General features: G+C 41.0%; 1 protein-coding gene across 1 annotated transcript in view; it reads left to right on the top strand.

Moving 5' to 3' along the window:
- Positions 1-1,152: 1,152 nt before the first annotated feature.
- Positions 1,153-17,046, top strand: part of LOC134673783 (sister chromatid cohesion protein PDS5 homolog B) — a 49,663-nt gene continuing 33,769 nt past the window's right edge. Inside the window, exons 1-7 of the mRNA XM_063531809.1 lie at positions 1,153-1,390; positions 6,914-7,003; positions 10,796-10,990; positions 12,207-12,397; positions 13,830-14,037; positions 14,688-15,734; positions 16,121-16,298. Coding sequence (XP_063387879.1) covers positions 6,923-7,003; positions 10,796-10,990; positions 12,207-12,397; positions 13,830-14,037; positions 14,688-15,734; positions 16,121-16,298 — 1,900 coding nt within the window. The 5' untranslated portion in view covers positions 1,153-1,390; positions 6,914-6,922. The remainder of the gene's footprint in view (positions 1,391-6,913; positions 7,004-10,795; positions 10,991-12,206; positions 12,398-13,829; positions 14,038-14,687; positions 15,735-16,120; positions 16,299-17,046) is intronic.

Genomic DNA, 17,046 nt, shown 5'->3' with positions numbered 1-17,046 from the left:
ACACTTGATTTGAAGTCCACCTTGTCAACAGTATGGTTGTCCTTTTTTGACAAACGGCATTTTAAAAGAGCGAGGTGAGAGAAATGATACTAGTTGCTGCGTCGTGAAAGAGAACAGAAAACGTTGGGCCCTTGGACCAAACCATATTTCTATTTTTGAAGTCGGTTAAAAAGAATTCTATTCAGTGTATATTTTTAGCCAACATAATAATATAATTTATCCATACCATAGACATAATATATATATAGACGGTGTCTCAGCGAGCTGTCACTGTTGCCACTTTTGTTTAGTGTACGATTAAAGTAGCTAACACACTACCGCACCGCACCAAGGTCATTGTGGGACGCACCCATAAGTAAAAGGGAGAAAGCGACATCTCTTTCTCCCTCTTACTTATGGGTGCGTCGCACAATGACCTTGGTGCGGTGCGATAGTGTGTTAGCTACTTTACAATGAGGCCCACGCTGCTGTAGCCATGTCGATAAAGTCATATCGATAAACTATCGACATTTCTTGCAATTTTAATTTTACTTCAAAGGCTTAACGATACCTAAAATGACCAAAAACGCTTTTATTCTTTATTGTGGTTATCAGATCACAATTTTATAGTCACGCCCCAGCAGGGAACCAAGGGAAAGTTAAGATATTTAATTAAAATACATAAATACCTCCTAAAATAGGTGTTCCGCAATAATTGAATTATATTATTATATTATAATATATTCATTATCCATTAGCATTTCAATTATGTTTATGTTTAACGAAGATATTGAAGCTTCAATTAATCGCTATTTCGTTCCGCTGTGTAGCGTTTATCGATATATAACATGATTAAAATCGACTTTTCACATCCCTAAAAGAGCACACATATACGCTTGTACGCACACATACACAGCCTGGGCGCATTAACACAAGGCAACACTTGATTAAGTCCACCTTGTCAACAGTATGGTTGTCCTTTTTTGACAAACGGCATTTTAAAAGAGCGAGGAGAGAGAAATGATACTAGTTGCTGCGTCGTGAAAGAGAACAGAAAAGGTTGGGCCCTTGATCCATACATCCATACCATTTCCATACATAGACAATGAGCTAATCATAGACACGTCATTTGAGCATAGACAGTAGAACGACCTTGAAAATGCGAACGCGATCGTAGCTAACTTCGCTGTAGTTTTTCCCGCAGTTTGGCGTCCACACGGACTGATATAAAAAATATTATACAAATTTTCTATGAATTTAGATCAATAGGACATTACAATCCCCGTGTGTTTTGTTCTTCAGTGATGTTCTAATGGACGGAATATGTTTGTTCTGTGATTGTTTTGTTTGATAGCTAGTGCCGTGGCGGTTTTGTAAACACGGGAAACGGGACCCACGTCTATGACTTATCGTACGTATTTTAGCCATTATCGGTAGTAAATCATTGTTTCTTAACAAGCATTCCTCAAAATCAAGTATATTTTGTTGATATTTTGTCAACTTCACACAGATTAACCTCGAAATGGTTGCGATGTTTGCTTAGTATGAAAAAAAAAATGTTGATATGCCATAATTTGATTGTGGTGTTGTTACGACTGAATCGTGTACAAACGAAGTTTATGCTCCACAAAACAGTGATTTGCTTGAAATATACTGTTATTTAAATGTAATGTGTGTTTTCGGACTGCTTCATGTTACTACGTATTTCATGTTTTCGTATGAGAGTGCATGGTGTAAGCGTTTTCGAGATATGTGCCCGATTTGACTGTTTGGCATAGGTAAGTTGTGCAGAGTGCACGGATGTTATGATTTAGGTTAACAGTATTGAATAAATCAACAATTTTTTTAATTACTTGATATGTAAACTTAGGTATATTGCCTAAAAGCTAAAAAGACAGACTGAAGCTGACATGAGGATTACTATATATAGCAACTAATCTATAGTAAAATATGGTTCTAGGTTCTAGAAAATAGACAACATTCTTCTAGTCTTATCTATTTGCTACTATAAAATTGAAGTATCAGTTTGAAAATAAATATAATTAACACACTTTATGTTAAAGGCTGCATTTTTACTAAAATACCTATAGGTATCTTATGGATTAACATTATGATATTTTATAGTCATTTTATATGGGATTTATAGTGCTTTAATGATGCTCTCTTCAGTTTATGGGTCAATCAACTATTTCTTGTTGTTATTCTGCCCCTTGTTGTTATTCAGCCAGGAGACAATAGTAGCATTGTTTCTTAGAAGAGCTGCTGTACCATGTCCTATAGACGTACTTAGTAGATGTCCCATTATGGCAAGGCTTTATAGCTACCAAAAAATTCAAGTTTGGTTCAAATAAATACGAAATAACTAGTATTTTAAGAGTGACCCAAGAGACCGTAACCATGGCAACTAGTGACAAGAAAAAGTTGATTCACCTTTATACTGATATAGGGTCATTCCAGTGAAAATGACACCCCAGGTGAAAAAATCATTAACTGTTTTACATTGAAATCAATATCTAGACTTCTAGAGCAGCGGTTCTCAAACTTTTTTGGTGACGGAACCCTTTCGGCAAGGAAATATTTAACGGAACCGCAAATAAAAATGTTCATTCATCACTGTGGACCAGGTATACCTATAAAAGAGCTGGTTTTTTTCTTATTATTACAAGTATATTTTCGCGTAACCCCAACAGAGGCTTTGCGGAACCCTAGGGTTCCGCGGAACACACTTTGAGAATGGCTGTTCTAGAGGAAAGTTCATGAATCATATTTATAGGAAACATGCCTATAGTACTAGTTTTGATCATGCTGTCACAAGGTGTTGTCTCACCCGTCACAAGCAATGAGAAGCATTTTTTTTTACAACCTGCATAAGTTTCATTGCATAAAATAATACATGTACATAATTCAGACAATCTCAGAAATAATATATAAAAAAGCTGTTTAGTAGTTGTTGCATAGTTTGTTACAATTTGCGAAGTGTCTCAGGAACCTCCATTCCCACCATTTGATGTCCCACCCATAACAGAAAGGTTCTTATTGCACACAAAGCATAAGGACCCTTCTCTGATGGAAGACCACATATAATAAATTAAAATCCCACGAAAAACATTTTCATGTAAAATGTTGCCAAGACGAAACCATAAGGCTCGCACTGTCAGAGAGGTATCAGATTTCTTGTAGACCCAAGCTTCTAACTCTTCAAGCCCTACATCACAAACTCTACACCTTAGTCAAAACATGTGGCTTGGCTACAAGAACTATTTTATAATAAGATTAATAAGGAATAATGAATAGTGAATACATTTTTCACCTTACGTCCATGTGATGTCAGATATTCCAGATTAGAGAGCTGCTTGTGAATGCTTAATGCACAAGAATTTCATACAAAGTAGACGATTGGAAGGGTGTATATGTCGGCGGCCGATCATAAGATCAGGCAGATCGTAATGTTCCTATGTAATGTTTTGACGATAGTCACATTAATCCAATACATAGGTAGGATAGGTTCGTTACATTGCTACAGATGCCCGAAGGGCAAACTGTCCAGAAATAAGAGCCCCGCGCGGGGCTCCGACGACTCAGGGAACGAGTCAAAGATTTTTACGTTTCACGATATGCCTAGGAATTTCACGATTTGCCTGATCTTACGATCGGCCGCCGACATATATACTGGATATCATAATTATCATAAATCATACAATTTTTATAGACAAGGGAAAGTATTTGTTATTAAGATCATTAAGAATTGTTTGCTGGTAAAACAAGATGAGAATTAAAATTGTTATTCTCTTTTATATAATAGACTTTTATTTACAATTAATAATCCTTATCAAGGGCCAGTATTATAAGGAAAGAAGAGCATAATAACTATTTGTAGCCCTGTCACTGATAATTTATGCGTTGTATTTATGCAAGCTAAATAGTTATTTCTTTTACAAGGGGGCAAAGTTGTTGTTTAACCGCTCATGATAATATTCATACCCGAGCAAGAGAAAGATTCCAAAATTGAACCACGAGCGTAGCGAGTGGTTCGAAAATTGGAATCTTGAGCGTTGCAAGGGTTTCAAAGCATGAGGGTTAAACAAAATTTGCCCCAGAGTGAAACACAAAAGTTTTCACCACACCAACCCGAAGCAAATGTTAAATGTAAAATATCGAACATTATCAAACCAAATCAAATCCAAATGAATGTTATTAAATATTTATCATCCAAAATCATCATTTAAAAGTCAATACCAGCTAACATAAGAAAACAACTCAAAAATTTGCATTTGATTACTTTGCCTCCCATGTGAAGTGCAAAGTAAGCCTTTCCAAGCTGGTGTAGTGAAAAATAATATATAAGGCTATAAATAAAAAATAATATGACAGTGGCGTAGCAAGGCGTGGGCAAAGTGGGCCGTCGCCCACGGCCTCGCGCCCCAAAGCGAGGCCCCTTCGGGCACACTGAAATAAAAGGGCCTCACAGATGCGATTTCGCCCACGTCTAGATTAGTTCACACTACGCCACATAATTTATGGAAAAGCCCGCCAACACTACAATGTGCTTTTTGCAAGGAATCGGGACACTTGGTATTAAAAAATAATATAATATAATAATTCAGCCTATATACGTCCCACTGCTGGGCACAGGCCTCCTCTCATGCGCGAGAGGGCTTGGGCTATAATAGTCCCCACGCTAGCCCAATGCGGATTGGGGACTTCACATACACCTTTGAATGTCTTCGCAGATATTAAAATAAAATAAAAATGGGGGAAGGGGGGATGTTATTTAACAATGTCGAAGCTGATGAATTCATGGCAGTCTTGTGGTAGTTAGTATACGTATTTAATTTCCTCAGTCTCTTGAAGGTGCAGAATAGTAATTTTATATAATGTTGTAATTTTCTTGCTATAACCTCTACGTCAAACCTTGCCAAGCAAAATTAAATTTTATTTTGTCAACACAAAGTTCAAATTAGAATAGAACAGGAGACCTTTTTATAGGTCTCTGGACCACTAGAGGATAAATAGTAAACTGGGTCAAGATTCTATGGATTTCACATTATTGTGTACTTTATTTTATTTCAGTTATAATACAGAATTTAAAAATATTTGTGAAATGATTGCCCTTACACTAAATTTATATTTACGAATTACTTTATGACATAGTGACTTTGAGTAAGCACAACATTTTCTCAAGTATGACATTGCTACTAATTTCCACGCTTATCGCCTTGGATTATTGTTTTAAATATGTTATGTTACAAGACGCATAACACAACTATTTGAACAGCATGGTCAGGGTCGAATGCGACGATGAGGTTTACAGTAATGTGTATATATTAACATTTATTTAATTTATTAAGGTCCTTTGCGGACTACGATAAATAACTCTCAAGTGGCTGTGTAATTAAATATGTTTATACGGTTCACCGATTTTTCACCCTTTAAAAGAATTGTTTAGTTTAATATTGAGAAAATTAAAGAAGCCATTAAGTACTGTTGTATACTCGTATGTCTTACAAGATTTTTAAGTAAAAGTTGTTTTTTTTAAACGTGGGGAGCTGGGGAGGCCTTTGCCCAGCATAGGGACACGAAAGTAAAGCCTTTTTAGGGTTCCGTACCCAAAGGGTAAAACGGGACCCTATTACTAAGGCTTCGCTGTCCGTCCGTCCGTCCGTCCGTCCGTCTGTCACCAGGCTGTATCTCACGAACCGTGATAGCTAGACAGTTGAAATTTTCACAGATGATGTATTTCTGTTGCCGCTATAACAACAAATACTAAAAACAGAATAAAATAAAGATTTAAATGGGGCTCCCATACAACAAACGTGATTTTTGACCAAAGTTAAGCAACGTCGGGAGGGGTCAGTACTTGGATGGGTGACCGTTTTCTTTTTGCTTTTTTTTTTTTTTTTGCATTATGGTACGGAACCCTTCGTGCGCGAGTCCGACTCGCACTTGCCCGGGTTTTTTTTAAATAGGCTTTAGTCTAATTTAAAAAAAAAGTTTTTTTTGGATCACTTAGCGCCACTTGCACCATCCCTATAACCCTGGGTTAGCCGGTAAAACCGTTAACCCAGTGTCAAATTGTACTGGTAACTCCAGGTTTAACCGGTTAACGCCGGGTTAGTGGTGGTGCAAGTGGTGCCACTTAGACTTATTGAAATCACCAGAATGTGGGCAGTAAAAACACAGTATAGGGACAGACAGTGACCTATTTCCCACTGTTTAGGTATTCTCGTGGTGTCATTTGCGCCCTTTATTGTGAAACAATTGTACAAACAGCAACACTGTCTAGCGGTGGACCTTATTACAAAAGGCATAAGGTCCGCCGATGGACAGTTAAGAGTGTGGGTGATGGTACAGTCAGGCGTGGCTCACTCCGCGATTTCTTCGCTTTGCTACAGGTAGCTAACGGCTCGGCCACGACATCGAGCGACTTGCGACGGCGGGAGCGATAACCATAAGTTCGAGCGAAAGGTCCGATCGCGGTGTCACGCTCCAACCTATGGTTATCGCTCCCGCCGTCGCAAGTCGCTCGATGTCGTGGCCGAGCCGTAAAAGTACATCCGTTCCACCCCAATTTTGGGGTTTGGCATACGCCGCGCGTGGCGCTGTCGCCACCTAGCGGCCATATCTGTGCTGATCGTAACAGACGCGTTTTGTTAAGGCTCCTCTTCACGTTGGGCCAACGCCAACGCCAACGAGGGACGCAGCCATGCGGTAGAATGAGATAGCAATATCACTTGCTCCCTTTAACGCATAAATGCGTCCCTCGTTGGCGTTGGCGTTGGCCCAACGTGAAGAGGAGCCTTTAGAGAGTGAGTGTTCTGGACCTAGTACTATTATTTATTCTGTGGTACAGTTTGAAGGTACACTACTCTATAGGTATATTTTTTCGCGGGTAAAACCCGAGGGAGAAGATTAATAATAGATTATTTGTTTCCAGATTGGCAGTATGGCGGAAATAGTGTACCCGCAAGGCTGCAGGCCAATCACCGATGACCTAGGACCCGATGAGCTAGTGCGGAGACTTAAGGTAGGTATCCTGTTTACATACAATCTTCCCGTTCTACACTTTTTCCCAGTTTATTTAGGGTTCCGTACCCAAAGGGTAAAAACGGGACCCTATTACTAAGACTGCCGTGTCCGTCTGTCTGTCACAAGGCTGTATGTCATGAACCGAGATAGATGATGTATTTCTGATGCCGCTATAACAACAAATACTAAAAAGTATGGAACCCTGAGTGGACGAATCGCACTTGGCCTGTTTTTTTATGATATAGGTTGTAAACAAGCAGAAGAATCGCCTGATAATGAGCAATTACCCTCATCCATGGACATCTGCAATACCAGAGCGGTTGCAAGTGCGTTGCCTGACTTTAAGATAGGAATACGCTGTTTTCTTGAAGGTTGAAAGTCGTCCTGATCCGGATATAGTGCGGGCGACAATTCATTCCACAGTTTATCTTAGTTGCAGTGCTCCATCCGAAAAAAGCCCAGGGTCTGCTTTGTTAACCGCTTCACAGGCACCAGTTCTTGTGAAAGTGACTGTGTCTTTTAACCCAAAAGGGGAAACTAGGCTTAGTTGGGACCAGTCCAGTCTCCTCCAAATGTTTTCCTTAACAAAAGAGCACATGGCAAATATAATGATGTTTGTACGAGTCGGGGTTCGAACCCATAATCTTTAATTTAGAAGCCTCACCGCGAGCCGTGGCAATACCCACACGTTATGAAGGTTTACGATGTCAGTTTGTAAACATGACCACTGTTATATTGAAACGAGAGTGAAATTAAAGAATGCTAAGGTGGACTATTTTTACCGCGCGACCCACATACTGTTATATCTTCATAATGAATCGCTTATTCTCACCTTTCTTTAACTAGAAGAATTTTAATGGTCACGACTTATGACGCTTCGTAGTTGCAGTTTTGAATGATTCACGGTTAGTTTCACTAGACTTATATTGACCCCCCGACTCATATTACCCGTGAACAAGATGCATGTAACTGCGTCGAAATATCGAGAGCTCGAAAACATTACAAAAGGTAATCGCGGTTCATATCCCGGTCGATATAAGTCTATAGTGACTTCGTAGTTGTATTGCCGTGTCTCGTAGTTGTAATTCATAAATGTCGTAATGGTTATTTTGCTCATTTGATTATAGTTTTTTTGACTAAGGGGTCATCCATTAATTACGCCACACGAATTTCTAGGTTTTTTGACCCCTCCCCCCCTCCTTGTCCCACTTGGTCACATTTGGCAAACCCCTCCCCCCTAGTGTGACGTCACATTTTTTCTACGAAATCGCCAAATCGAATTAAGTATATTATTAATATTTTATCAAAATATTTTTGACGATATAAATATTAGTAATTTTATAACCCAAAACTACTTAGGAAAGAAAATTAAACGAATAAAACGATTATCGTTTTAAAAACTTGTTATTTAAATGTACAGCGAATAAAATAATTTAAATAAATTTTCGGTTACTGATGAAGTTAAAGCGACGTCACAAAGTTTGTGTCTCCCCCCTCCCCCATGTCACAATATGTCACATTTTCTTGACCCCCTCCCTCCCCCTAAACGTGTGATGTAATTAATGGATGACCCCTAAGTTAGAGTGAAGATGTAGATGTAGTGAGGGACGCCCGGCCGGAAGCAGGCGGGCTGTCGATCACGTCACACGAGTCGCGTTCATTCAGCCCTATTCCCTGGAGTTGGAGCTGGTGCCTACTGTCCCATTCCCACACCATTCTCCTCGAATCTTCTTGTTTTCTTGCAGAACAGAAGGACATCTTTTAGTTCGACGTCCTTTAGTTCGTTTTCTTTCAGTGTGTCTCTACGCACTACGTGTACGTGTGTGTACGTGTGTGTGTGTGTGTGTGTGTGTGTGTGTATGTGTGTGTGTGATTATATCGCGAGCTAGAGTGAAGGGCCTCTTTTGCAGCTTGGGCAAAAATGCTTTCATTTGTCCGGCTATCCAAATGTTCTGTATCGAATACCGAATGGTCGCATTTCTCAAAATATTCTCGTAAAATTTTGTGAACCAGTTTTTGTTAATTTTTAAATCTGTCGGATCCATGGGGTTTCTTATAGTTATTTGTTTTACAAGGGAGCAAAGTTGTTGTTTAACCGCTCGTGCTAATATTGATACCCGAACAAGCGAAAGATTCCAAAATTGAACCACGAGCGTAGCGAGTAAAGTAATATTTGGTAAAAAGCTGCGTAGTTACCTCGTAAATCGCGTATAGCAATTGATGAGCATTATTACTAATGATAGATGTTAACTTTTTTTTTCTAATATAAGAGAGTAGAGACTGCACGATCCCAGTCAAACCGTGTAAACTGTTTTGTGGGACACTGTAATTGTATAAGATGTATATTTTTATGTTAATAAATAAAAATAAAAAAAATGGAATCTTGAGCGTTGCGAGGGTTTCAAGGCACGAGGGTTAAACAAAATTTGCCCCCGAGTGAAACACAAAATTTTTCACCACGCCAACCCGAGGCAAATATTAAATGTAAAATATCAAACAAAATCAAAACAAATAAAATCCAAATGAATGTTATTTTATTAAATATTTATCATCCATAATCATCATTTAAAAGTCAATTCTACCAGCCAACATAAGAAAACAACTCAAAATTTGCATTTGATTACTTTGCCTCACATGTGAATAAAATGCAACTTTGCTATCAGTTCTTGAAGTGCAAAGTAAGCGTTTCCGAGCTGGTGTGGTGAAAAATTCATTATTCCGACTAGGTAACAATATTGACTACTTTATGTGCCAGTGTTACTGTACGAAAGTATGGTATATGCTATCGGTTGTAGTCGGTCAAATGATTCAGACGTCTAGCTACTGAACTGATTATTTAATTATCGCTAACATGTGCCGTACGACACATTAATTATGCATGAACAATGCACTAGCATATTATAATCAATCAATTGCGAGTACAAATTTCACTTATCAAACAATGTCGATAAGTTTCTTAATATATGCTCCATAACCCATAATACTCGTTCACAGTCCATGAAGAAACTAAATTAAGATATTGTATCTCCTGCACCAACATTTGTCTCTGTTTGACCCAATGGTTGACTGGTAGAGAATGCCTTAGGCATTAAGTTCGCCGTTTGTACATTTTTCCGGTGTTTGTGCAATAAAGTTTAAATAAATAAAATAAAAATAAATAAATATTGTCATTGACCGAGAGTTAGCGAGGTCTCCGTTTCAGCTTGGGCAAAAAGGCTTATGTTCGAATGTTCGCACTTCTCAACCGATTCTCGTGAAATTTTGTGAGTTCTGCATGTGAGGTTCGGCAGTTAGAATTATTCTGTCGTTTCGTTTTTTGGAAAATATTAAAAAAGACGGAAATTCTCAACGAAGTATTTATTATTTTTACATTTTGTAAGCTTATCGCTAGGTCTACAGGACACTGGGCCACCAGTCATTTAGTTAGACGACTTTGCTAAGTGTAGACATTATAAAGCCAGTATTGCACTATTTTTAAGGAAAAGAATGGAATCCTTATAGGATCGTGTGTCTGTCTGCCTGTCACAGTCAATTCGCTACAAATTACTAGACCGACATAGTTGATATTTAGTACACAATATCTGGGAGACATATAAAAACTCAAAAATGCGCGTTTTCCCAGAGATAAGACCTAGCTAAATCGTTAGAGCCGTTTCCGAGATCACCAAAATATACATATAAATAAATAAACAAGAATTGCTCGTTAAAAGGTATAAGATTAGAAACAGTAACAGGGCACTATACCAAAGTGAGCTTTTACACTTACAGTTTTACATTTTGTTGTCTACAGGCGTTGGCACACACCCTCCAAGGTCTAGGCCAGGATGAGGGCATGTACCAGCAGTACATCCCCCTGGCGCTCCATCTCGCCGACGAGTTCTTCCTCACCAACCCCTCGCGCGACGTCCAGCTGCTCATAGCGTGCTGTATCGCGGACGTGCTGCGCGTGTACGCGCCTGAAGCGCCGTATAAAGACCAGGAGCAGGTTTGTTCTATAACAACATGTCTTATATAGCAGAACTGAACATCTGGCGCTCTTTACCGGTGAGTTCTTTCTCACCAACCCCTCTCGCGACGTCCAGCTGCTCATAGCGTGTTGTATCGCGGACGTGCTGCGCGTGTACGCGCCTGAAGCGCCGTATAAAGACCAGGAGCAGGTTTGTTCTATAACAACATGTCTTAGATAGCAGAACTGAACATCTGGCGCTCTTTACCGGTGAGTTCTTTCTCACCAACCCCTCGCGCGACGTCCAGCTGCTCATAGCGTGTTGTATCGCGGACGTACTGCGCGTGTACGCGCCTGAAGCGCCGTATAAAGACCAGGAGCAGGTATGTTATATAACATCCCACAGATAACTGAAGTTAAGGTACACATCTGGCGCTCTTTGCTGGCGAGATCCTCACCAACCCCTCGCGCGATGTCCAGCTGCTCATAGCGTGTTGTATCGCGGACGTACTGCGCGTGTACGCGCCTGAAGCGCCGTTAAAGACCAGGAGCAGGTGTGTTCTATAACAAGATCCTTTAGATAACTGAACGTACACATCTGGCGCTCTTTGCTGGCGAGCTCCCACCGACCCCTCGCGCGACGTCCAGCTGCTCATAGCGTGTTGTATCGCGGACGTACTGCGCGTGTACGCGCCTGAAGCGCCGTATAAAGACCAGGAGCAGGTATGTTCTATAACAAGATCCCTTAGATCAGCGATAGGCAACCTTTTAGCAGCCAAGGGCCGCATATTACTTAAAGAAGTTGACGCGGGCCGCACTTTGTTAAGATTTATGGCTTTATCAAATCCGCTGCAGACTGGCACTACAAAATACCCTGGGAGGCTCGCGGGCCGCAAGTGAGAGGTTCGCGGGCCGCTTGTTGCCGACCGCTGCGCTGCCTTAGATAACTGAACTGAGCATCTGGCGTTCTTTGCTGACGAGCTCCTAATCAAGTAACCAACCCTCCTCGCGTCTCAACTCTTCAACTATTCAACTGCTTATAGCGTGTTGTATCGCGGATATTCTCGAGCATCCAACTTCTCATAGAAAGCCTTAATGTGTTGCTTGTATGCTCATGAATATTGTAAGATTATACCATAGTCTATTTTTGGAATCGTAGATGAATTTTGAATAGTCAAAGCGGACTTTATCGCTAGAATTCCGATTTTATAACATGTTCAGTAGAAATGACGTTGAGACTGATTTTTATCCACAGGTGAAGACAATATTCCTGTTCCTGATCAATCAGCTGCAAGGGCTCCGGGACCCAAAGGACCCGGCCTTCAAACGCTACTTCTACCTGCTTGAGAACCTTGCCTACGTCAAGTCTTTCAACATGTGCTTCGAGCTGGAAGACTGCCAGGAGATCTTCTGCGCTCTGTTCTCGCTCATGTTCAAGATTGTCAAGTAAGTGGACCGATAGCTAGATCTTTATCTCTCGAGAACCTGGCCTACGTCAAGTCCTTCAACATGTGCTTCGAGCTGGAAGACTGCCAGGAGATCTTCTGCGCTCTGTTCTCGCTCATGTTCAAGATTGTCAAGTAAGTAGACTGATAGCCTAGATCTTTATGTCTCGAGAACCTGGCCTACGTCAAGTCATTCAACATGTGCTTAGAGCTGGAAGACTGCCAGGAGATCTTCTGCGCTCTGTTCTCGCTCATGTTCAAGATTGTCAAGTAAGTAGACTGATAGCCTAGATCTTTATGTCTCGAGAACCTGGCCTACGTCAAGTCCTTCAACATGTGCTTCGAGCTGGAAGACTGCCAGGAGATCTTCTGCGCTCTGTTCTCGCTCATGTTCAAGATTGTCAAGTAAGTAGACTGATAGCCTAGATCTTTATGTCTCGAGAACCTGGCCTACGTCAAGTCATTCAACATGTGCTTAGAGCTGGAAGACTGCCAGGAGATCTTCTGCCCTCTGTTCTCGCTCATGTTCAAGATTGTCAAGTAAGTAGACTGATAGCCTAGATCTTTATCTCTCGAGAACCTGGCCTACGTCAAGTCGTTCAGGGGCATTCCACGGGCTGTCCCGTACAAACGCATTTTATTTCCTGTGTTGCGACTTTTTTTTGGGTATTTAAAGCAGGCGATTATTTTTCTGTGCCTATTTTTGACCATTTGTCATAGAAAAGGAAATTCTTATACCTGCAAATCTTCGGAAAATTCGCGTTTGTACGGGACAAACGGTAGACAATTTCATGGAATGCTCCTTCAACATGTGCTTAGAGCTGGAAGACTGCCAGGAGATCTTCTGCGCTCTGTTCTCGCTCATGTTCAAGATTGTCAAGTGAGTAGACCAATAGCCTAGATCTTTATCTCTCGAGAACCTGGCCTCTGCTATGTGAAGTCGTTCAACATGTACTTTGAGCTGGAAGACTGCCAGGAGATCTTCTGCGCTCTGTTCTCGCTCATGTTCAAGATTGTCAAGTGAGTAGACTGATATCTATGTGTGTTTTAAATGTCGTCAACTTGTGAGCGTCAGGATAGAAGTGTGTGTGCAAATGGTTTCTCATACCTTATATTATATGTGTATTTATGAAGTATCTAATTTGTGAAGTACTTACAGTCAGCAGCAGAAGTAGCTGCGCGGGCGAGGTGCTCAAAATTACCTTGATGCGATCTTATTCCCTTAATAAAAAAGTCGCGTCAAGATCATTCTGAAGTTTTTGAACACCTGACCCGCTTAGCAACTTCTGGTGCTAACTGTACATGATCTTACTTCAGTTTTTTTTATTTTTACAAGGATGACTTTAAAATGCTAGTTACCTACTTGTCATTGTAAAGCTCATTGTAAAGGAAAACCTTAACGAAACATAAAACTATCACCTTTATTTTCCCAGCACTGAGCACTCGTCCAAAGTGAAATCGTTCATGCTGGACGTGCTGTGCCCGCTCATCACGGAGTCGGACGTGGTCTCCAACGAGCTGCTGAACGTGATCCTCATGAACCTGGTGGAGCCCAACAAGCGTGAGCGGAAGCACGCGTACGCGCTCGCCAAGGAGCTGATTAGCAAGACGAGCGAAACTCTAGAACCTTACATACAGGCGGTGAGTTACATATAACTAAAGTTTCGTGCATGGTTGACACATTATTGGTAAGTTACTATTTGTAGTAACACTCCAACTAAACTTTATAGTAGTAAGGGCCCCCCCACATCTAGCGTCTTTCGAGCGTCGGCGTCTACAACTCTATGGCCGAACGTCGACGCAACGTCGACGCAACTGCGCCGCGACGTCATTTTCCATAGCGCTGACCAGACGCCGACGCTCGAAAGACGCTAGATGTGGGAGGGCCCTAACACATTCACTGCCAAAACCCCGCTAGGTGGGTTCATTTTGCATAGGAAATAGGGCACTTGGCACTGAAAGCATTAGGACTACTACCTACTAATTCACAGAGTTGTTTCCCTCAGAGGGCATTTTGTTAAGATGCCAGGTAATAATTATGTTCTACTTAAACCAAGTTCTTGAAACATCGTATGTCATATTATGGAATACTGAAAACTGCTTTCATCTCGCTTGATAGTCATTATAAATGATTACAAAAAGGTCTTTTGGTAATTGTAAATATTGTAATGTCTTTTGAGTTTTTAGAGATATAAACCACCTTAAAGATTTCCAAAGTAAATAATGCTATTAGTGCGCCAAAATGTATAGACTAAAAATTCAATATGCTAAAATGATTCTATCATTTACAGTTTTTCAACCACGTCTTAATCCTCGGTAAAGAAGAGAAAACCCTCCTCATCTTCTCCAAAGTATACGAGCTTATCTACGAACTGAACCAATGCTGCCCCTCCATCCTCATAGCCGTGCTGCCCCAGCTCGAGTGCAAGCTCAAATCCGCCCAGTTCCAAGAACGACTCAGCGCTGTAGCCCTACTTGCTAGAATGTTCTCTGAACCCGGCTCAGGACTTGCCAAGCAGTACCCAGCCTTATGGAGAGCTTTCCTAGGACGCTTTAATGATATAGCTGTCCCGATTCGAATCAAATGTGTCCAGTATTGCATGCACTTCTTAGTGCACCATCCGGACTTGAGAAAAGATATAACGGAGACATTGAAAATGAGACAGCATGATGCTCATGAACAGGTTAGGTATGAAGTCGTTATGGCTATAATAGCGACCGCTCAGAGAGACTTCCAAGCGGTAGCTGAATCAGAAGACCTGCTACATTTTGTTAGAGAAAGAACTCTGGATAAAAAATTCAAAATCCGCAAAGAAGCTATGTCAGGTTTAGCTATGATTTACAGAAAATTCTTGACTGAGGAAAGCGTGCCGCCGGCTACAGAAAAGGCGGTACAATGGATTAAAGATAAAATCCTCCACGGATATTATATGACCGCTCTAGAAGACAGATTGCTCGTTGAAAGACTGTTAAACACCTCTCTCGTTCCTTACACTCTGCCGCCACAAGTTAGAATGAAGAAGCTATACTACCTTATGTCAAATGTCGACGCTAACGCAACTAAAGCGTTTATAGAACTTCAAAAGCATCAGTTGGCGGTGCGTCGTACGGTCGCGGAATGGGTAGAGCTGCATAGAAAACCACCTACACCAGCGGTGCAGAAGGAATTGATCGCTAAAGTGTTACACATAAGCTCCAAATTCCTGCCGGAGTCGGTTAAGGCGCAGGAGTTTCTGAATAAGTTCTCGGCGCATATGAAACAGGCGCCCGAGTTGCTGCAGGGAATGGAGATGATACTGAACCCTAATGTTAGCTGCGAAGTGTGCGTTCGTACTACGGTAAGTTTGTGTATTTCCTTTTGTTAAAACTTGCAAAACTTATTTCAAAATTGTGTTACTAAATAAGTCTTCATTGGTTAAAGTATCTATCTAAAACGATTTTTATAAAAGTTAGATGTTTATTTTTACTAAAATTTTGGTAAGAATATTAGTATCTACTCGACACTAAATTAAAGTAATTAGTACCTGACTGACGAAGTGACGAATTTTACTACGGCATGACGTAGTGAAAATATGAACTATCGTGGGACGCCATGTTAAATAAGTAATATATCTCAGGGTGGTATTCCACCTATCAAATTTTTTTTGGGATTCAGATCTTGAGGGATTGTTTATTCTTTGATACCTGTACCAATGTTTTAGTTACATAGTTTTTTATTTGACAGTCGAACGTGCTAAAGAAGCTCGGCCAGCCCGTGATGACAAACCTGTACTACAACACAGTGAAGATGCTCCTCGAACGCGTCAGCTCCGTAATGATCGACCACGAGGCTCTGCTCATCCTCGTCGGCTACGTAGAGGGCGCCTGTAGGGGCTCGGACGACTCCATCGCTGAGGAGTGCGGTATGTATCCTCTTGTTTACTCAATCATCCGCTAGATGTCGTTGAGACGGCCGCGGTGATCTCTACATCGCGCTAACGATGTGTCAACGTGGAATGCATAAGGGCATTTCCATTTAAAGTTGTACCATGACTCACTTAACGAGTTGAAAATATAATTTGGATTATTTGGTACTTTTTTATGTGATTCTAGGAGTAAATATATTCTAGTTTACGAAACACAAAAGAGAATCGTTATATTTTTAGCATAAACCAGTTAAAATTAGCGATGTGACGAGTCCACTTTTTTCGATTCGAATCATTCGAATCGATTCGGCCACTGATCCGAGTTGAAATTCGAACTGACTCGACTCGCCGGTTTGCGTGGTTCACGACAAGGTCACGGGCCGCGGAGCCGCAAACGAGTCAAGCGGCAGTTGTTGTAAACAGAACCTTCAGGACACCGAATTAAGGTTTATTTTTCAATGGCCATACTACCAGTGAACTCGACTCGGGATGGCGAATCAAGCGGCAGTTGTTGTAAAAAGAACCTTCGGGCTACGGAATTAAGGTTTATTTTTGAATGGTCATAGTACCAGTCAACTCGGATTGAAACGGCGAATCAAGCGGCAGTTGTTGTAAAAAGAACCTTCGGGCTATCGAATTAAGGTTTATTTTTGAATGGCCTTAGCGTAGCGTTGACTCGGCTCGGAGAGTTGGTGAATTGGCGATTCATTCGCCGAGTCAGCGGATCGGATACCAAGTTACCAGT

This window comes from Cydia fagiglandana, chromosome 19 (genome assembly GCF_963556715.1).
Source record: "Cydia fagiglandana chromosome 19, ilCydFagi1.1, whole genome shotgun sequence".
NCBI lineage: Eukaryota > Metazoa > Arthropoda > Insecta > Lepidoptera > Tortricidae > Cydia > Cydia fagiglandana.
This window is presented reverse-complemented; position numbering and strand designations above follow the sequence as displayed.